Source organism: Nerophis ophidion, linkage group LG02 (genome assembly GCF_033978795.1).
Source record: "Nerophis ophidion isolate RoL-2023_Sa linkage group LG02, RoL_Noph_v1.0, whole genome shotgun sequence".
Taxonomy (NCBI): Eukaryota; Metazoa; Chordata; class Actinopteri; order Syngnathiformes; family Syngnathidae; genus Nerophis; species Nerophis ophidion.
Window position 1 is genome coordinate 89,472,469 of NC_084612.1, and position 22,865 is coordinate 89,495,333.

The window sequence follows — 22,865 nt, forward strand, 5'->3', positions numbered from 1 at the left end:
TGAGTTTAGGACAAAAAAAGTAAAAAAAAAAAAAAAAAAGTTTTGGGCAAAAAAAGTCATGAAATGAGTTTAGGACAAAAAAGTAATAAAATTAATTTTTGGACAAAAAGTAATAAAAGGAGTTTTTGACAAAAAAAATAATAAAATGAGTTTAGGACAAAAAAAAATTGGGGCAAAAAAAGTAATAAAATGAGTTCTGGACAAAAAGTAATATAGTGAGTTTTGGACAAAAAAGTTAAAAAAGTGAGTTTTGGACACAAAAATCTAGTAGGTTTTGGGGAAAAAAAAGGAATCTGGTGAGTTTGACAAAAAAATATATAGTGAGTTTTGGACAAAAAAAGGAATATAGTGAGTTTTGGACAAAAAAAGGAATATAGTGAGTTTTGGAGAAAAAAGTAATATAGTGAGTTTTGGAGAAAAAAATATTGTGAGTTTTGGACTAAAAAAAAAGTAATACAGAGCGTTTTGGACAAGTAAATAATGAGTTTTGGACAAAGAAGTAAATAATGAGTTTTGGACAAAAAAGTAAAATTGTGAGTTTTGGACAAAAAAAAAAAAAAAAGAGTAAATAATGAGTTTTGCACACAAAAAAAGTAATTTGGTAAGTTTTGGACAAAAAAAATATTATAGTGAGTTTTGGACAAAAACAAGTAATATTGTGAGTTTTGGATAGAAAAAGGGAATAATGTGGGTTTCGGACAAAAAAGTAAATAGTAAGTCTTGGACAAAAAAAAGTAATACAGTGAGTTTTTTTGGGATAAAAGTAATATAGTGAGTTTTGGACAAATAAATGTATGTTGTGAGTTTTGGACGAACAAAAAAATATTGTGAGTTTTGGACAAAAAAAGTAATATAGTGAATGTCGGAGGGTATAAAGTAATATTGTGAGTTTAGGGATTTTTTTTTTTACAAAATTAGTTTAAGACAAAAAGTAATTAGTGAGTTTTGGACAAAAAAAGTAATATAGTGAGTTTAGGACAAACAAAGTAAAAATAAAAATAAAAAAAAGTTTTGGGCAAAAAAACTCATGAAATGAGTTTAGGACAAAAAAAGTCATAAAATACATTTTTGGCCAAAAAGTAATATAGTGAGTTTTGGACAAAAATGTAATAAATTGAATTTTGGACAACATAAAGTAATATAGTGAGTTTAGGACCAAAAAATTAATAAAATGAGTTTAAGACAAAAAAAAGTAAAAAAATAAATAATAATAATTTGGGCAAAAAAAGTCATAAAATGAGTTCTGGACAAAAAGTAATATAGTGAGTTTTGGACAAAAGAATTAAAAAAGTGAGTTTTGGACACAAAAATCTAGTAGGTTTTGGACAAAAAAAGGAATCTGGTGAGTTTGACAAAAGAAAAAAAATAGTGAGTTTTGGAGAAAAAAGTAATATAGTGAGATTTGGACAAAAAAAGAATTGTGAATTTTGGACAAAAAAAAAGTAATATTGTAAGTTTTGGACAAAAAAGTTAAAAAAGTGAGTTTTGGACACAAAAATCTAGTGAGTTTTGGACAAAAAAAGTAATCTGGTGAGTTTGACAAAAAAAATAAAAATAAAATACAAATAGTGAGTTTTGGACAAAAAAGTAATATAGTGAGTTTTGGACAAAAAAGTAATATAGTGAGTTTTGGACAAAAAAAGTATTGTGAGTTTTGGACAAAATAAAAGTAATACACAGAGTTTTGGACAAAAAGTAAATAATGAGTTTTGGACAAAAAAAAGTAATATTTTAAGTTTTGGACAAAAAAGTAATATAGTGAGTTTTGGACAAAAAAGTAATATAGTGAATTTTGGACAAAAAAAAAGTAAAACAGAGAGTTTTGGACAAAAAAGTAAATATTGAGTTTTGGACAAAAAATGTAATATAGTGAGTTTTGGACAAAAAAGTAAAACTGAGTTTTGGACAAAAAAGTTAAAAAAGTGAGTTTTGGACACAAAAATCTAGTGAGTTTTGGACAAAAAAAGTAATATGGTGAGTTTGACAAAAAAATAAAAATAAAATAAAAATAGTGAATTTTGGACAAAAAAGTAATATAGTGAGTTTTGGACAAAAAAGTAATATAGTGAATTTTGGACAAAAAAAAAGTAAAACAGAGAGTTTTGGACAAAAAAGTAAATATTGAGTTTTGGACAAAAAATGTAATATAGTGAGTTTTGGACAAAAAAGTAAAACTGAGTTTTGGACAAAAAAGTTAAAAAAGTGAGTTTTGGACACAAAAATCTAGTGAGTTTTGGACAAAAAAAGTAATATGGTGAGTTTGACAAAAAAATAAAAATAAAATAAAAATAGTGAATTTTGGACAAAAAAGTAATATAGTGAGTTTTGGACAAAAAAGTAATATAGTGAATTTTGGACAAAAAAAAAGTAAAACAGAGAGTTTTGGACAAAAAAGTAAATATTGAGTTTTGGACAAAAAATGTAATATAGTGAGTTTTGGACAAAAAAGTTAAAAAAGTGAGTTTTGGACACAAAAATCTAGTGAGTTTTGGACAAAAAAAGTAATCTGGTGAGTTTGACAAAAAAATAAAAATAAAATAAAAATAGTGAGTTTTGGACAAAAAAGTAATATAGTGAGTTTTGGACAAAAAAGTAATATAGTGAATTTTGGACAAAAAAAAAGTAAAACAGAGAGTTTTGGACAAAACACTAAATAATGAGTTTTGGACAAAAAAGTAAATAATGAGTTTTGGACAAAAAATTTAATATTGTTAGTTTTGGACAAAAAAGTAATATAGTGAGTTTTGGACAAAAAAAAAGTAATATTGTTAGTTTCGGACAAAAAAAAGTATTGTGAATTTTGGACAAAAAAAGTAACACAGAATTTTGGAAGGAAAATAAAAAGGATCATAACAGTTGGATTTATTACACTTTAGTCAATATTTTTTCATTCATTTTTATTTTTCACAAATTCATATAAGTCTACATTATAATGCAATTTAACTTGTTTTTTTTATTTTATTCTATTTTTTTTTAATTCATAGAACATAACCGTCAATTTGATTTAATTAATTGAGGACCTCGTACTTGTTGTTTTATTTTATTTTACTTTATTTTGTTTTATTACATTAAAAAAAAAAAGAACACGCTCACCTTACAGAACACTGTGAGAAATTTAATGTATTTAATTTTTGAACTGAATTAGGGTTTTTTTTTTTTCTTTTCACTTTTTTCTTTTTTTTTTAAAGAAATACAGTCAGCAATAATTCCCGGGCGCAGCCACCGCTGCTGCTCACTGCTCCCCTCACCCCCCGGGGGTGAAAATCTTTGGTACTTTGACTTAATTTTATACAACATCGTGGTTTATCTCATTTAATTAATTGGTGACATGCCATTTATTTTTTTTAAATCTATTTTTAAAAAATACAACGGTACCCAAACTTTAACTTTAAGTTTAAAAAAAAAATTAAAAAATACAACGGTACCCAAACATTAACTTTAAGTAAAAAAAAAAAAAATAGCCCTCAAGTTGATAGAACTTCTATTTTTTTTAAATTAATATTTTACTTAATTTTTTGTAGTTAATAATACATTTTTTCCATTAGTGTCCTCTTAGGAGGAAAGGGATCATATTAACTCAAGTGGGAAAATAGGCCACGCCCCCTACTATAAGTTAGTAGAAACCTGTGATTAATTAATTCAAATTTAATTGTCCTTATTATTGTTCATCCCTCCATTTTCTACCGCTTGTCCATTTTGGGGTCGCTGGAGCCTATCTCAGCTGCATTCAGGCGGAAGGCACGGTAGACCCTGGACAAGTCGCCTCCTCATCGCAGTTATTGTTTATTGATGTTAAATGACACAATCATCATAAAGAGGCATCCAGTTTAAATACCTGTCAATCAAACCCCTTCCAGAAAGACTTAATAGTCCTGAATGAGGTCATTGGCGTGATGGCGGAGGACGCCAAGGCCTCGTCCCGCCCTCTCTCCACCAAGGAGGAGGAGGTGCAGACGCCGGAGCAGATCTGGGACCTGTTCGACGCCATCACGTACAGCAAGGTGCTCCCAAACGCCACTCGCCTCACGCCCTCTACTTTTGCGGGCCTCCAACTCCTTTCTGCCCGCCCTGTAGGGCGCCGCCGTCCTCAGGATGCTGTCGGACTTCATCACAGAGGAGGTCTTCTCCAAAGGACTGCATGTGGGTGTTTGATACTTCAGGCCGGGATTGACCAGGATGTCAATCATGTCTTTGTCTGTGGCGTGCAGACATACTTGGAGGAGTTCAAGTACAAGAACACGGTCCATGCAGACCTCTGGAAGCACCTGCAAATGGTAAGAAGACCACCCAGCAACCTCCTCTTCATGCCCTTAAAATCTCTCTTTTTTTTAAACGCTCCAACTTCTCCAATTTTACGTCAATATTTGCAATAAAAATGGTGCAATTATTAGATTGGACTCAGTTCTACAACTTGACATGGAATAATGCACAATGAGGTGGGCTTACCATCCACAATATTGCCTATTTAATATATATATATATTTTTTTTTAAAGAAAAACTTTTTCTTTTTTTTTTACCAAAAATATCCTCCACAAATGTAATAAGTTGAGTTTTGAACAAAAAAAAGTAGTGCAGTGAATTTTGAACAAAAAAGTGAATTTTGGACAATATAAAGTAATAATAGTGAGTTTAGGACAAAAAAAGGAAAAAACTAAGAAAATTAGTTTCGGGCAAAAAAAAGTCATAAAATGAGTTTTGGACAAAAAAAGTAATAAAGTGAATTTTGGACAATATAAACTAATATGGTGAGATTAGTACGAAAAATAATAATAAAATTAGTTTAGGACAAAAAAAGGAAAAAAAATAGTTTTGGGGTGGAAAAAAAGTAATATAGTGAGTTTAGGACTAAAAAGTCATAAAATGAGTTTAGGACCAAAAAAGTCATAAAATAAAATTTGGACAAAAAGTAATACATTGAGTTTTGGACAAAAAAAATAATAAAGTGAATTTTGGACAATATAAACTAATATAGTGAGATTAGGACAAAAAATTAAAATACAATGAGTTTAGGACAAAAAAGTCATAAAATAATTTTTGGGACAAAAAAAAAGTAATATAGTGAGTTTAGGACAAAAAAGTAACAAAATGAGTTTAGGACCAAAAAAGTCATAAAATTAGTTTTGGGCAAAAAAGTAAGAGTGAATTTGGACAATTTAAACTAATATAGTGAGATTAGGAAAAAAAAAATAAAATAAAATGAGTTTAGGACAAAAAAAGGTAAAAAAAAAATTTGTTTTGGGAAAAAAAAAGTCGTAAAATTAGTTTAGGACAAAAAAAGTCATAAAATATTTTTGGGACAAAAAAAAGTAATATAGTGAGTTTAAAAAAAAATAGTTTTAGGACAAAAAAGTAATAAAATGAGTTCAGGACCAAAAAAGTCATAAAATTAGTTTTGGACAAAAAAGTAAGAGTGAATTTGGACAATATAAACTAATATAGTGAGATTAGGACAAAAAAAATAAAATAAAATGAGTTTAGGACAAAAAAAGGTAAAAAAAAATTTGTTTTGGGAAAAAAAAATTCGTAAAATGAGTTTAGGACAAAAAAGTCACAAAATAAGTATAGGACCAAAGAAGTCATAAAATAAGTTTTGGACAAAAAGTAATATAGTGAGTTTTGAACAAAAAAAGTAATAAAGTGAATTTTGGACAATATAAACTAATAAGACAAAAAATAATAATAAAATTAGTTTAGGACAAAAAAAGTAAAAAAAAAAAAAGTGTTTTGGGGAAAAAAAAGTCGTAAAATTAGTTTAGGACAAAAAAGTCATAAAATATTTTTGGGACAAAAAAAGTAATATAGTGAGTTTAAAAAAAAAATTGTTTTGGGAAAAAAAAATTCGTAAAATGAGTTTAGGACCAAAAAAGTCATAATATAAGTTTTGGACAAAAAGTAATATAGTGAGTTTTGGATAAAAAAAAAGTAATAAAGTGTATTTTGGACAATATAAACTAATATAGTGAGATTAGGACAAAAAAAAAAAAAAAATAGTTTTGGGGGAAAAAAAGTCGTAAAATGAGTTTAGGACCAAAAAGTCGTAAAATAATTTTTGGGACAAAAAAAAAGTAATATAGTGAGTTTAGGACAAAAAAGTAATAAAATGAGTTTAGGACAAAAAAAGGAAAAAAATAATAATTTTGTTTTGGGCAAAAAAAGTAATGTAATGAGTTTAGGACAAAAAAGTCAAAAAAAAATTTGTCGGACAAAAAGTAATATAGTGAGTTTTGGACAAAAAAAATAAAGCGAATTTTGGACAATATAAAGTAATAAAATGAGTTTAGGACAAAAAATAAAAATAAAATGAGTTTAGGACAAAAAAAGTTTAAAAAAATAGTTTTAGCCAAAAAAAGTCCAAAAATTAGTTTTGGACAAAAGGTAATATAGTGACTTTAGGACAAAACAAATAATAAAAATGAGTTTAGAGAAAAAAGAGTAAAAAAAAATAGTTTTGGGCAAAAAAAAGTCATAAAATGAGTTTTGGACAAAAAATAATATAGTGAGTTTTGGACAAAAAAGTAATAAAGTGAATTTTGGATAATATAAAGAAATATAGTGAGTTTAGGACAAAAAAAGTAAAAACAAAGAAAATTAGTTTTGGGCAAAAAAAGTCATAAAATGAGTTTAGGACCAAAAGTAATATAGTGATTTTTGGACAAAAAAAATAATAAAGTGAATTTTGGACAATATAAACTAATATAGTGAGATTAGGACAAAAATAAATAAAATAAAATTAGTTTAGGACAAAAAAGGTGAAAAAAAAAATTAGTTTTGGGGGAAAAAAAGTCTTAAAATGAGTTTAGGACAAAAAAGTCATAAAATGAGTTTAGGACCAAAAAAGTCATAAAATTTGTTTTGGACAAAAAAGTGAGAGTGAATTTGGACAATATAAACTAATATAGTGAGATTAGGACAAAAAAAATAAAATAAAATGAGTTTAGGACAAAAAAAGGTAAAAAAAAATTTGTTTTGGGAAAAAAAAATTCGTAAAATGAGTTTAGGACAAAAAAGTCACAAAATGAGTTTAGGACCAAAGAAGTCATAAAATAAGTTTTGGACAAAAAGTAATATAGTGAGTTTTGAACAAAAAAAGTAATAAAGTGAATTTTGGACAATATAAACTAATATAGTGAGATTAGGACAAAAAATAATAATAAAATTAGTTTAGGACCAAAAAAGTCATAAAATAAGTTTTGGACAAAAAGTAATATAGTGAGTTTTGAACAAAAAAAGTAATAAAGTGAATTTTGGACAATATAAACTAATATAGTGAGATTAGGACAAAAAATAATAATAAAATTAGTTTAGGACAAAAAAAGTAAAAAAAAAAATTTGTTTTGGGGAAAAAAAAGTTGTAAAATTAGTTTAGGACAAAAAAGTCATAAAATATTTTTGGGACAAAAAAAATTGATATAGTGAGTTTAAAAAAAAATAGTTTTGGGAAAAAAAATTCGTAAAATTAGTTTAGGACAAAAAAGTAATGAAATGAGTTTAGGACCAAAAAAGTCATAAAATAAGTTTTGGACAAAAAGTAATAAAGTGAGTTTTGGATTTAAAAAAAAGTAATAAAGTGAATTTTGGACAATATAAACTAATATAGTGAGATTAGGACAAAAAAAATAAAATGAGTTTAGGACAAAAAAAGTAAAAAAAAAAAAATAGTTTTGGGGGAAAAAAAGTCGTAAAATGAGTTTAGGACCAAAAAGTCGTAAAATAATTTTTGGGACAAAAAAAGTAATATAGTGAGTTTAGGACAAAAAAGTAATAAAATGAGTTTAGGACAAAAAAAGGAAAAAAAATAATAATTTTGTTTTGGGCAAAAAAAGTAATGTAATGAGTTTAGGACAAAAAAAATTTTCGGACAAAAAGTCACATAGTGAGTTTTGGCCAAAAAAAATAAAGCGAATTTTGGACAATATAAAGTAATAAAATGAGTTTAGGACAAAAAATAAAAATAAAATGAGTTTAGGACAAAAAAAGTTTAAAAAAATAGTTTTGGCCAAAAAAAGTCCAAAAATTAGTTTTGGACATTAGTAATATAGTAAGTTTAGGACAAAACAAATAATAAAAATTAGTTTAGAGAAAAAAAATAGTTTTGGGCAAAAAAAGTCATAAAATGTGTTCAGGGTAAAAAAAAGTGAAAAAAAAAAAAGTTTTGCGCAAAAAATGTCATAGAATGAGTTTGGGACAAAAAAGTCATAAAATAAAATTTTGGACAAAAAGTAATATAGTGAGTTTTGGACAAAAAAGTAATAAAGTGAATTTTGGACAATATAAACTAATATAGTGAGATTAGGACAAAAAAAATAATACAATGAGTTTAGGACAAAAAAAAGTAAAAAAAAAAAAATTAGTTTTGGGGAAAAAAAGTCGTAAAATGAGTTTAGGACAAAAAAGTCATAAAATAATTTTTTGGACTAAAAAAAGTAATACAGTGAGTTTAGGACAAAAAAGTAATAAAATGAGTTTAAGACCAAAAAAGTCATAACTTAAGTTTTGGACAAAAAGTAATATAGTGATTTTTGGACAAAAAAAGTAAAGTGATTTTGGGACAATATAAACTAATATAGTGAGATTAGGACAAAAAGTAATAATAAAATGAGTTTACGACAAAAAAAGTATAAAAAAAAATTTGTTTTGGGGAAAAAAAAGTTGTAAAAATGAGTTCAGGACAAAAAAGTCATAAAATAATTTTTGGGACAAAAAAAAGTAATATAGTGAGTTTAGGACAAAAAAGTCCCCCAAAAATTTTTGGGACAAAAAAAATTAATATGGTGAGTTTAGGACAAAAATGTAAAAAAATGAGTTTAGGACCAAAAAAGTCATAAAATAAGTTTTGGACAAAAAGTAATATAGTGAGTTTTGGACAAAAAAAAGTAATAAAGTGAATTTTAACCAATATAAACTAATATAGTGAGATTGGGACAAAAAAATAATAATAAAATGAGTTTAAGACAGAAAAAGTATTTAAAAAAATCTGTTTTGGGAAAAAAAGTCGTAAAATGAGTTTTGGACAAAAAAGTCCAAAAATAATTTTTGGGACAAAAAAAAAAGTCATATAGGGAGTTTAGGACAAAAAAAGTAATACATTGAATGTTGGACAATATAAAAGTAATAGTGAATTTGGGACAAAAACATTTACAAAATGAGTTTAGGACAAAAAAAGTAATATAGTGAGTTCAGGACAAAAAAGTAATAAAACAGGTTTAGGACAAAAAAAAAGTTAAAAAAAAAAAAAGTTTTGGGCATAAAAAAGTCATGGAATGAGTTTAGGACAAAAAAGTCATAGAAAATTTTTTGGGCAAAAAATAATATAGTGAGTTTTGGACAAAAAAGTAATAAAATGAGATTAGAACAAAAAAAAAGTAAAAAAATAAAGTTTTGGGCAAAAAGTAATATAGTGAGTTTTGGACAAAAAAGTAATAAAATGGGTTTAGGACCCAAAAAAGTAAAAAAAAAAAGTTTTGGGCAAAAAAATAATATAGTGAGTTTTGAACAAAAAAAGTCATAACATGTGTTTAGGGCAAAAAAAGTAATAAAATGAGTTTTGAACAAAAACGGTAATTTCATGAGTTTGGGACAAAAAAATAATATAAATTTTTGGAGACAAAAAGCAATAAAATGTGTTTGGGGAAAAAAAATAAACACAACTAGTTTTGGACAAAAAGTATTAACATGTGTTTAGGACAAAAAAACTAGTAAAATGAGTTTAGGACAAAAAAAGTAATATAGTGAGTTTAGGACAAAAAAGTAATAAAACGAGTTTAGGACAAAAAAAAGTAAAAAAAAAAAAAAATTGGGGCATAAAAAAGTCATGGAATGAGTTTAGGACAAAAAAGTCATGGAATAAATTTTTGGCAAAAAATAATATAGTGAGTTTTGGACAAAAAAAGTCATAACATGTGTTTAGGGCAAAAAAAGTAATAAAATGAGTTTTGAACAAAAACGGTAATTTCATGAGTTTGGGACAAAAAAATAATATACATTTTTGGAGACAAAAAGCAATAAAATGTGTTTGGGGAAAAAAAATAAACACAACTTGTTTTGGACAAAAAGTATTAACATGTGTTTAGGACAAAAAAACTAGTAAAATGAGTTTAGGACAAAAAAAGTTAAACAAATATATATAGTTATGGGCAAAAAAAAAGTCTTAAAATGAGTTAAAGACAAAAAAGTAAAAAAAATAATTGGGGGCAAAAAGTAGTATAGTGAGTTTTGGACAAAAAAAGTCATAAAATGAGTTTAGGACAAAAAAATAAACACACATTTTTTGGGGGGCAAAATGTACTATAGTGAGTTTTGGACAAACAAGTAGTAAAAAGAGTTTAGGACAAAAAGTAGGAAAATGAATTTAGGACAAAAAAGTTCCAAAAAAAAAAAGTTTTGGGAAAAAGTCATAAAATGAGAAAAGGACAAAAAAAGGAAAAAAATTAATAAATTGGGGGCAAAAAGTAGTATAGTGAGTTTTGGACAAAAAAATAAATATACCTTTTTTGGGGGGCAAAATGTAATAGTGAGTTTCTGACAAAAAGTAATTTAATAATAATAATAATATTTTTTATTTTCTGCGTTCTTATTTTGTCTGTTTCCTGTTTATTCCCCTGTGCGCTGTTTTCCCCTCAGCTGCGGCTGATTGGCACTTGGCCACACCTGGTGTCAATCAGCCCACTCCTATTTTACCTGCTTTGTTCCTCCAGTCAGTGCAGGATTATTGTCGCTCTTGTCGTTGCTACCTGTCGTGTCGTATCTTATCGTGTCAATGCAGCGTTGCGGTAAGCTATATTTGTTACATGTTTGTAGCTTACTGTTTTTTGTTTCCCTGCTTCCAGTTTGTTTTCATATTACAAGTACGACTTCTGTATTCATGCTCGCTACCCACTAGCTTCCACGCTACATACGACTGAGGTGTAAACCTACAAAATTAGCTAAATAAACCATGAGATGCTACACTGGCTCACTCCTCCCCCTCCAAACCCGAACCAAAATATATTACTCGAAAGTGTGTGCCTGAATTTTTTTGGTTTGAAATGCTGGCATGCTAACGTTAGCATTCATCAATTACCGACATACGACTGAGGTGTAAACCTACAAAATTAGCTAAATAAACCATGAGATGCTACACTGGCTAACTCCTCCCCCTCCAAACCCGAACCAAAATATATTACTCGGAGGTGTGTGCCTGAATTTTTTGGGTTTGAAATGCTGGCATGCTAATGTTAGCATTCATCAATTACCGACATACGACTGAGGTGTAAACCTACAAAATTAGCTAAATAAACCATGAGATGCTACACTGGCTCACTCCTCCCCCTCCAAACCCGAACCAAAATATATTACTCGAAAGTGTGTGCCTGAATTTTTTTGGTTTGAAATGCTGGCATGCTAACGTTAGCATTCGTCAATTACCGACATACCACTGAGGTGTAAACCTACAAAATTAGCTAAATAAACAATGAGATGCTACACTGGCTCACTCCTCCCCCTCCAAACCCGAACCAAAATATATTACTCGGAGGTATGTGCCTGAATTTTTTTGGTTTGAAATGCTGGCATGCTAACGTTAGCATTTATCAATTACCGACATACGACTGAGGTGTAAACCTACAAAATTAGCTAAATAAACCATGAGATGCTACACTGGCTCACTCCTCCCCCTCCAAACCCGAACCAAAATATATTACTCGGAGGTGTGTGCCTGAATTTTTAGCATTAGCATTCGTCGATTACCGACATACGACTGAGGTGTAAACCTACAAAATTAGCTAAATAAACAAAAACAAAATCTAGCCTAGCATGCTAACAAGTTTCAATCGTCAAGTAACAACATATTTGACGGAATTGACTCCGCGGTGTGTACCTTGAAGGTTAGCATGCTAATATTAGCATGCTAACGTGTTGTGCCGTAATAATAATAAAGTGAATATTTCCCTTCTGGTCTTGTAACGAGGCGGTGGAGAAGGCCGGCTTGACTCTGCCTCAGTCCGTGGAGGCCATCATGAACCGCTGGATCCTCCAGATGGGATTCCCTGTGGTCACCATCGACACCCGGACCGGGACTCTCGTCCAGGGACACTTTTTGTTGGACCCCGACACGGAGGTGAAGAGACCTTCGGAGTACAAGTAAGGGGAGACTTCACTCGTCTTGTCACACACGTCGTCTTGGGATTGTTGTTCGTCATCTTGCGTTTGTGTGTCCCTTCAGTTACGAGTGGTTTGTTCCCGTTACGTGGATGAAAAATGACGTGGTTGCTAACCACTACTGGCTTCTCGATAAGAACGGTAGGCTATTTCACGAGGAAATGATGGACGAGGAAAAGTTGCCATACTTCTAAGATGGCGCCAAGTATCGAAAGTCATGATTTTTAAATTTAAACCGATACAGTTTGCACCACTTCTAACATAAAATTTTAGCCTGCTAATGTTAGCACAATAATATAAGAGCGGTTAGCCTACTTCGAAGAGGGCGCCAAAGTATCAAAATCAATGATTTTTAGGTTTAAACAAACAAAAGTAGCTAAAATGCTAGCATAAAATATTAGCATGCTAAGTTGAGGTGAGTTAACATACTTCTAAGATGGTGCAAGGTATCAAAATCCATGATTTTGTAGGTTTGAACAAACAAAATTAGCTAAATGCTAGCAGAAATTGTTAGCATGCTAACGCAATAATAGTTGGTATACTACTAAGAAGCTATGATATTTAGGTTTGTATGAACAAAATTTGCTAAAATTTTATCATGCTAAGGAAGAATGAGTTAGCATTGGCGCCCTCTTAGAAGTATGCTAACCTCTCTTATATTAGTGTGCTAATTTTGTTTGTTTAAACCTAAAAATAATGTAATTTGATACGTGGCACCATCTTAAACATATGTATCAAAATTAATGATTTTTAGGTTTAAACAAACAAAATTAGCTGAAATGCTAGCATAAAATATTAGCATGCTAAGTTGAGATGAGTTAGCATACTTCTAAGATGGTGCGAGGTATCAAAATCCATCATTTTTTAAGGTTTAAACGAACAAAATTAGCTAGAAGCTAGCAAAAATTGTTAGCATACTAACGCAATAATAGTTGGTATACTTCCAAGAAGCTATGATATTTAGGTTTATATGAACAAAATCAGCTAAAATGTTAGCATGGTAAAGAAGAATGAGTTAGCATATGTTTAAGATGGTGCCAAGTATCAAATTATTTTTAGGTTTCACAAACAAAATTAGCACACTAATATAAGAGCGGTTAGCATACTTCTAAGAGGGCGCCAAAGTATCAAAATCAATGATTTTTAGGTTTAAACAAACAAAATTAGCTAAAATGCTAGCATAAAATATTAGCATGCTAAGTTGAGGTGAGTTAACATACTTCTAAGATGGTGCAATGTATCAAAATCCATGATTTTGCAGGTTTGAACAAACAAAATTAGCTAAATGCTAGCAGAAATTGTTAGCATGCTAACGCAATAATAGTTGGTATACTACTAAGAAGCTATGATATTTAGGTTTATATAAACAAAATTAGCTAAAATTTTAGCATGCTAAGGAAGAATGAGTTAGCATTGGCGCCCTCTTAGAACTATGCTAACCTCTCTTATATTAGTGTGCTAATTTTGTTTGTTTAAACCTAAAAATAATGTAATTTGATACGTGGCACCATCTTAAACATATGTATCAAAATTAATGATTTTTAGGTTTAAACAAACAAAATTAGCTGAAATGCTAGCATAAAATATTAGCATGCTAAGTTGAGATGAGTTAGCATACTTCTAAGATGGTGCGAGGTATCAAAATCCATCATTTTTTAAGGTTTAAACGAACAAAATTAGCTAGAAGCTAGCAGAAATTGTTAGCATACTAACGCAATAATAGTTGGTATACTTCCAAGAAGCTATGATATTTAGGTTTATATGAACAAAATCAGCTAAAATGTTAGCATGGTAAAGAAGAATGAGTTAGCATATGTTTAAGATGGTGCCAAGTATCAAATTATTTTTAGGTTTCACAAACAAAATTAGCACACTAATATAAGAGTGGTTAGCATACTTCTAAGAGGGCAGCAAAGTATCAAAATCAATGATTTTTAGGTTCAAACAAACAAAATTAGCTAAAATGCTAACATAAAACATTTGCATAATAAGTTGAGAGAAGTTAGCAATCTTCTAAGATGGTGCGAGGTATCAAAATCCATCATTTTTTAAGGTTTAAACTTACAAAATTAGCTAGAAGCTAGCAGAAATTGTTAGCATGCTAACGCAAGAACAGTTGGTATACGTCTAAGATGGCCCCAAGTATCAAAAGCTAAGATATTTAGGTTTCAATGAACAATATCAGCTAAAATTGTAGCATAAAATGTTAGCATGCTAAGCTAAAATGAGTAAGCATACTTCTAAGGTGGCGCCAATTATCGAAAGTCATGATTTTTAAATTTAAACCAATACAGTTTGCACGACTTCTAACATAAAAGTTTAGCCTGCTAATGTTAGCACAATAATATAAGAGCGGTTAGCATACTTCTAAGAGGGCGCCAAAGTATCAAAATCAATGATTTTTAGGTTTGAACTAGCAAAATTAGCTAAAATGATAGCATAAAATATTAGCATGCTAAGTTGAGATGAGTTAGCATACTTCTAAGATGGTGCGAGGTATCAAAATCCATCATTTTTTATGGTTTAAACTAACAAAATTAGCAAGAAGCTAGCAGAAATTGTTAGCATGCTAACGCAAGAACAGTTGGTATACTTCTAAGATGGCCCCAAGTGTCAAAAGCTATGATATTTAGGTTGAAATGAACAATATCAGCTAAAATTCTAGCATAAAATGTTAGCATGCTAAGGTAAAATGAGTAAGCATACTTCTAAGGTGGCGCCAATTATCGAAAGTCATGATTTTTAAATTTAAACCAATACAATTTGCACAACTTCTAAGATAAAAGTTTAGCCTGCTAATGTTAGCACACTAATATAAGAGCGGTTAGCATACTTCTAAGAGTGCGCCAAAATATCAAAATCAATCATTTTTAGGTTTGAACTAGCAAAATTAGCTAAAATGCTAGCATAAAATATTAGCATAACAAGTTGAGATGAGTTAGCATACTTCTAAGATGGTGCGAGGTATCAAAATCCATCATTTTTTAAGGTTTAAACTAACAAAATTAGCAAGAAGCTAGCAGAAATTGTTAGCATGTTAACGCAAGAATAGTTGGTATACTTTTAAGAAGCTATGATATTTAGGTTTGTATGAACAAAATCAGCTAAAATGTTAGCATACTAAAGAAGAATGAGTTAGCATATGTTTAAGATGGTGCCAAGTATCAAATTACATTATTTTTAGGTTTAAACAAACAAAATAAATCGTTAGCATGCGAACGTAAAAAAAGGCTTAAGCTACTTCTGTCTAAAATTTGCTAAAGTAGGATGAGTAAGCATACTTCTAAGATGGTGCAAAGTATCATCAGTCATGATATTTAGGTTTAAACAAACCCAATTTGTTAAAGTGCTAGCATAAATCATTAGCATGCTATCTTAAAAAAAAGGTTAACACACTTCCATCTAAAATTTGCTAAAGTAGGATGAATAAGCATACTTTTAAGATGGTGTGAAGTGTCAACAGTCATGATATTTAGGTTTAAACAAACAAAATTTGCTAAAGTGCTAGAATAAAAAATGAGCATGCTAACGTAAAAAAAAAGGTTAACATACTTCTATCTATAATTTGCTACAGTAGGATGAGTAAGCATACTTCTAAGATGGTGCGAAGTACCAACAGTCATGATATTTAGGTTTAAACAAACAAAATTTGCTTGTGTGCTACCACAAAATGTTAGCATGCTAACGTAAAAGAAAAATTAACATGCTTCTATCTTAAATTTGCTAAAGTAGGATGAGTAAGCATACTTCTAAGATGGTGCCAAGTATCAACAGTCATGATATTTATGTTTAAACAAACACATTTTACTAAAGTGCTACCATAACATTTTAGCATGCTAACGTATAAAAAAAGGTTAACATACTTCTATCTAAAATTTGCTACAGTAGGATGAGTATGCATACTTCTAAGATGGTGCGAAGTATCAACAGTCATGATATTTAGGTTTAAAAAACAAATTTTACTAAAGTGCTACCATAAAATTTTAGCATGTTAACGTAAAAAAAAAAGGTTAACATACTTACATCTAAAATTTGCTACAGCAGGATGAGTTAGCATACTTCTAAGGTGGTGCGAAGTACCAACAGTCATGATATTTATATTTAAACAGACAAATTTAACAAAAGTGTTACCATAAAATTTTAGCATGCTAACGTAAAAAAAAAGGTTAACATACTTCTATCTATAATTTGCTACAGTAGGATGAGTAAGCATACTTCTAAGATGGTGCCAAGTACCAACAGTCATGATATTTAGGTTTAAACAAACAAATTTTTACCAAAGTGCTACCTTAAGATTTTAGCATGCTAACGTAAAAAAAAAGGTTAACATACTTCTATCTAAATTTTGCTAAAGAAGGATGAGTAAGCATACTTCTAAGATGGTGCCAAGTATCAACAGTCATGATATTTAGGTTTAAACAAATTTTACAAAAGTGCTACCATAAAATGTTAGCATACTAACGTATAAAAAAAGGTTAACGTACTTCTATATAAAATTTGCTAGAGTAGGATGAGTAAGCATACTTCTAAGATGGTGCGAAGTATCAACAGTCATGTTATGTAGGTTTAAACAAACAAAATTTACTAAAGTGCTACCATAAAATTTTAGCATGCTAACGTAAAAATTTTTTTTACATACTTCTATCTACAATTTGCTACAGTAGGATGAATAAGCATACTTCAAAGATGGTGCGAAGTATCAACAGTCATGTTATTTAGGTTTAAACAAACAAAATTTACTAAAGTGCTACCATAAAAGTTTAGCATGCAAACGTATATTAAAAAAAAGGTGAACATACTTCTATTTGCTACAGTAGGATGAGTAAGCATACTTCTAAGATGGTGCCAAGTATCAACAGTCATGATATTTAGGTTTAAACAAACAAAATTTACTTAAGTGCTACCATAAAATGTTAGCATGCTAACGTAAAAAAAAAAGTTTACATACTTCTCTCTTAAATTTGCCAAAGTAGGATGAGTAAGCATACTTCTAAGATGGTGCCAAGTATCAACAGTCAGGTTATTTAGGTTTAAACAAACAAAATTTACTAAAGTGCTACCATAAAAGTTTAGCACGCTAACATATATAAAAAAAAAAAGGTTAACATACTTCTATTTGCTACAGTAGGATGAGTAAGCATACTTCTAAGATGGTGCGAAGTATCAACAGTCATGATATTTAGGTTTAAACAAACAAATTGGACTAAAGTGCTACCATAAAATTTTAGCATGCTAACGTGAAAAAAAGGTTAACATACACCTATCTACAATTTGACTAAATTATTCATGCTATAGTAGGATGAGTAAGCATACTTCTAAGATGTACCAAATATCAACAGTCATGATATTTACGTTTAAACAAACAAAATTTGCTGAAGTGCTACCATAAAATGATAGCATGCTAACGTAGAAAAGAAAGGTTAACATACTTCTATCTAAAATTTGCTACAGTAGGATGAGTAAGCATACTTCTAAGATGGTGCGAAGTATCAACAGTCATGATATTTAGGTTTAAACAAACAAATTTGACTAAAGTGCTACCATAAAATTTTAGCATGCTAACATGAAAAAAAGGTTAACATACACCTATCTACAATTTGCCAAAATTATTCATGCTATTGTAGGATGAGTAAGCATACTTCTAAGATGTACCAAATATAAACAGTCATGATATTTAAGTTTAAACAAAAAAAATTTGCTAAAGTGCTAGCATAAAACGTTAGCATGCTAACATAAAAAAAGGTTTACATACTTCTATCTAAAATTTGCTACAGTAGGATGAGTAAGCATACTTCTAAGATGGCGCGAAGTACCAACAGTCATGATATTTAGGTTTAAACAACAAATTTTACTCAAGTGCAACCATAAAAGTTTAGCATGCTAACGTAAAAAAAAAAAAGGTTAACATACTTCTATTTGCTACAGTAGGATGAGTAAGCATCCTTCTAAGATGGTGCCAAGTACCAACAGTCATGATATTTAGGTTTAAACAGACAAATTTTACCAAAGTGCTACCTTAAAATTTTAGCATGCTAATGTAAAAAAAAGAGGTTAACATACTTCTATCTACAATTTGCTTCAGTAGGATGAATAAGCATACTTCTCAGATGGTGTGAAGTATCAGCAGTCATGATATTTAGGTTTAAACAACAAATTTTACTCAAGTGCAACCATAAAAGTTTAGCATGCTAACGTAAAAAAAAGGTTAACATACTTCTATCTCAAATTCGCTACAGTAGGATGAATAAGCATACTTCAAAGATGGTGCGAAGTATCAACAGTCATGTTATTTAGGTTTAAATAAACGAAATTTACTAAACTGCTACCATAAAATTTTAGCATGCTAACGTAAAAAAAAGAGGTTAACATACTTCTATCTAAAATTTGCTGCAGTAGGATGAATAAGCATACTTCTAAGGTGGTGCGAAGTATCAACAGTTATGATGTTTAGGTTTTAACAAACTATTTTGACTAAAGTGCTACCATAAAATTTTAGCATGCTAACGTTAAAAAAAGGTTAACATACTTATATTTGCTACAGTAGGATGAGTAAGCATACTTCTAAGATGGTGCCAAGTATCAACAGTCATGATATTTAGGTTTAAACAAACAAAATTTACTAAAGTGCTACCATAAAATTTTAGCATGCTAACGTAAAAAAAAGAGGTTAACATACTTCTATCTAAAATTTGCTACAGTACGATGAATAAGCATACTTCTAAGATGGTGCCAAGTATCAACAGTCATGTTATTTAGGTTTAAACAAACAATATTTACTAAAGTGCTACATAAAAGTTTAGCATGCTAACGTATATTAAAAAAAGGTTAACATACTTCTATTTGCTACAGTAGGATGAGTAAGCATAATTCTAAGATGGTGCCAAGTATCAACAGTCATGATATTTAGGTTTAAACAAACATATTTTGCTAAAATGCTACCATAAAATGTTAGCATGCTAACTTAAAAAAAAAAATAACATAATTATATCTAAAAATTGCTAAAGTAGGATGAATAAGCATACTTCTAAGATTGTGCGAAGTACCAACAGTCATGATATTTAGGTTTAAACAGACACATTTTACTAAAGTGCTACCATAAAATTTTAGCATGCTAACGTAAAAAAGAAAATGTTTACACACTTCTATCTACAATTTGCTACAGTACGATGAAAAAGCATACTTCTAAGATGGTGCCAAGTATCAACAGTCATGTTATGTAGGTTTAAACAAACAAAATTTACTAAAGTGCTACCATAAAAGTTAAGCATGCTAACGTATATTAAAAAAAAGGTGAACATACTTCTATTTGCTACAGTAGGATGAGTAAGCATACTTCTAAGATGCTGCAAAGTACCAACAGTCATGATATTTAGGTTTAAACAAACAAATTTTACTAAAGTGTTACCATAAAATTTTAATATGCTAACGTAAAAAAAAGATTAACATACTTATATCTTAAATTTGCTAAAGTAGGATGAGTAAGCATACTTCTAAGATGGCGCGAAGTACCAACAGTCATGGTATTTAGGTTTAAAAAAACACATTTTACTAAAGTGCTACCATAAAAGTTTAGCATGCTAACGTAAAAAAAGGTTAACATACTTCTATCTCAAATTCGCTACAGCAGGATGAATAAGCATACTTCAAAGATGGTGCGAAGTATCAACAGTCATGATATTTAGGTTTAAACAAACAAAATTTACTAAAGTGCTACCATAAAATTTTAGCATGCTAACGTAAAAAAAAGAGGTTAACATACTTCTATCTAAAATTTGCTGCAGTAGGATGAATAAGCATACTTCTAAGGTGGTGCGAAGTATCAACAGTTATGATGTTTAGGTTTAAACAAACTATTTTGACTAAAGTGCTACCATAAAATTTTAGCATGCTAACGTTAAAAAAAGGTTAACATACTTCTATTTGCTACAGTAGGATGAGTAAGCATACTTCTAAGATGGTGCCAAGTATCAACAGTCATGATTGTTAGGTTTGAACGAACAAATTTTACTAAAGTGCTACCATAAAATTTTAGCATGCTAACGTAAAAAAAAGGTGAACATGCTTCTATCTAGACTTTGTTATTGTGTGCCTGACCACCAGACACAAACCCGGCCATGGCTGTGGGTCCTGATGAGTGGCTGCTGGCCAACATCAACATGTCGGGCTTCTACAGGGTCAACTACGACGCTCAGAACTGGCGGCGCCTCCTGGCCAAGCTGGACCGGCAGCATCAGGTGCGACTCTGCGACCAGGCGGTGGCGCTAACTCCCCGAAACAATGTTTGGTCTGACTGTTTCTCTCCTCGCAGGACATTCCTCTCATCAACCGGGCGCAGATCATGGATGATGCTTTCAGCCTGGCCAGGTCCATCACGCCCACTCTCAAGCAGTCCGGAGTCCTGTGGACTTAAGTCTGCTTTCTCCTCCTTTGTTGCAGAGCCAGGATGCTGAACCTGACTCTGGCTCTCAGCACCACCAACTTCCTTCACAGAGAAGTGGAGTTCTTGCCCTGGCAGGTGGCTCTCAAACACCTGGACTACTTGCACATCATGTTGTGTCGCACTGACGTCTTTGGACCCATGCAGGTGTGTCAGCTCACCTGATTCTTAAATCCATGCATTTTCTTATGGAGTTCTTAACCAAAATACTTGTCACTTGCTTCTTAAATTCATGCATTTTCTTATGGAGTTCTTAACTAAAATACATGTCACTTGCTTCTTAAATTGATAAATATTCTTATGGAGTTCTTAACTAAAATACTTGTCACTTGCTTCTTAAATTCATGCATTTTCTTATGGAGTTCTTAACTAGAATTGAAGTTATTTTCTTATGGAGTTCTTCACCAAAATATATGTCACTTGCTTCTTAAATTCATACATTTTCTTATGGAGTTCTTAACTAAAATACAAGTTACTTGCTTCTTAAATTAATATATTTTCTTATGGAATTCTTAACCAAAATACATGTTATTTTCTTATGGAGTTCTTAACCAAAATATATATTATTTGCTTCTTAAATTCATGCATTTTCTTATGGAGTTCTTAACTAGAATTGAAGTTATTTTCTTATGGAGTTCTTCACCAAAATACATGTCACTTGCTTCTTAAATTCAAACATTTTCTTATGAAGTTCTTAACTAAAATACTTGTCACTTGCTTCTTAAATTTGTGCATTTTTTTATGGAGTTCTTAACCAAAATATATATTATTTGCTTCTTAAATTCATACATTTTCTTATGGAGTTCTTAACTAAAATACTTGTCACTTGCTTCTTAAATTTGTGCATTTTTTATGGAGTTCTTGACCAATATACATTATTACTTGCTTCTTAAATTCATGCATTTTCTTATGGAGTTCTTAACTAAAATACATGTCACTTGATTCTTAAATTCATGCATTTTCTTATGAAGTTTTTAACCATAATACATTGATACTTACTTCTTAAATTCAGGCATTTCTTCCGGAGTTCTTAACTAAAATACATGTTACTTGCTTCTTAAATTTATGCATTTTCTTATGGAGTTCTTAACTAAAATACAAGTTACTTGTTTCTTAAATTTATACATTTTCTTATGGAGTTCTTAACTAAAATACATGTCACTTGCTTCTTAAATTTGTGCATTTTTTATGGAGTTCTTGACCAATATACATTATCAATTGCTTCTTAAATTCATGCTTTTTCTTATGGATTTCTTAACTAAAATACATGTCACTTGCTTCTTAAATTTATATATTTTCTTATGGAGTTGTTAACCAAAATATATATTATTTGCTTCTTAAATTCATGCATTTTCTTATGGCGTTCTTAACTAAAATACAAGTTACTTTCTTCTTAAATTCATACATTTTCTTATGGAGTTCTTAACTAAAATACAAGTTACTTTCTTCTTAAATTTATACATTTTTTTAATAGAGTTCTCAACTAAAATACATGTCATTTGCTTCTTAAATTTGTGCATTCTCTTATGGAGTTCTTGACCAAAAAGTCATGTTACTTTCTTCCTAAATTCATAAATTTTCTTATGGAGTTCTTAACTAAAATACATCTCACTTGCTTCTTAAATTGATACATTTTCTTTTGGAGTTTTTCATCAAAATACATGTCACGTGATTCTTAAGTTCATACATTTTCTTATGAAGTTTTTAACCATAATACATTGATACTTACTTCTTAAATTCAGGCATTTCTTTCGGAGTTCAAAATACATGTTACTTGCTTCTCAAATTTATGCTTTTTCTTATGGAGTTCTTAATTAAAATACATGTTACTTGCTTCTTAAATTCATACATTTTCTTATGGAGTTCTTAACTAAAATACAAGTTACTTGCTTCTTAAATTCATGCATTTTCTTACGGAGTTTGTAACCAAAATACAAGTAACTGGCTTTCTAAATTCTTACGAAGTTCTTAACCAAAATGCACGTTACTGGCTTCTTAAATTCATACATTTATTTATGATATATATATATATATATATATATATATATATATATATATATATATATATATATATATATACATATGTTAGGGTAGGAGAAAACATATAGCCTGTGTCATCCATACAAGCCTTTTTTAGCAGGATTTATTTATATATATATTTATATATGTATGTATGTATGTATATGTTGAATTTGTTTTTTTGTTTGTTTTTTTAATTTTTTTTTTTTTGCCCTCAGGCTTACATGAAGAAACTAGTCACTCCCTTGTTCAAGTACTTCCAAGAGGTGACTG

At 29.7% G+C, this 22,865-nt stretch overlaps 1 protein-coding gene across 1 annotated transcript in view; it reads left to right on the forward strand.

Annotated features, from left to right (window-relative positions):
* The window catches only part of LOC133548281 (aminopeptidase Ey-like), a 92,873-nt gene that overhangs the window by 12,831 nt on the left and 57,177 nt on the right, over nt 1-22,865 (forward strand). Inside the window, exons 7-15 of the mRNA XM_061893599.1 lie at nt 3,858-4,001; nt 4,075-4,140; nt 4,209-4,274; nt 11,946-12,118; nt 12,201-12,277; nt 20,237-20,370; nt 20,445-20,500; nt 20,573-20,720; nt 22,811-22,865. Coding sequence (XP_061749583.1) covers nt 3,858-4,001; nt 4,075-4,140; nt 4,209-4,274; nt 11,946-12,118; nt 12,201-12,277; nt 20,237-20,370; nt 20,445-20,500; nt 20,573-20,720; nt 22,811-22,865 — 919 coding nt within the window. The remainder of the gene's footprint in view (nt 1-3,857; nt 4,002-4,074; nt 4,141-4,208; nt 4,275-11,945; nt 12,119-12,200; nt 12,278-20,236; nt 20,371-20,444; nt 20,501-20,572; nt 20,721-22,810) is intronic.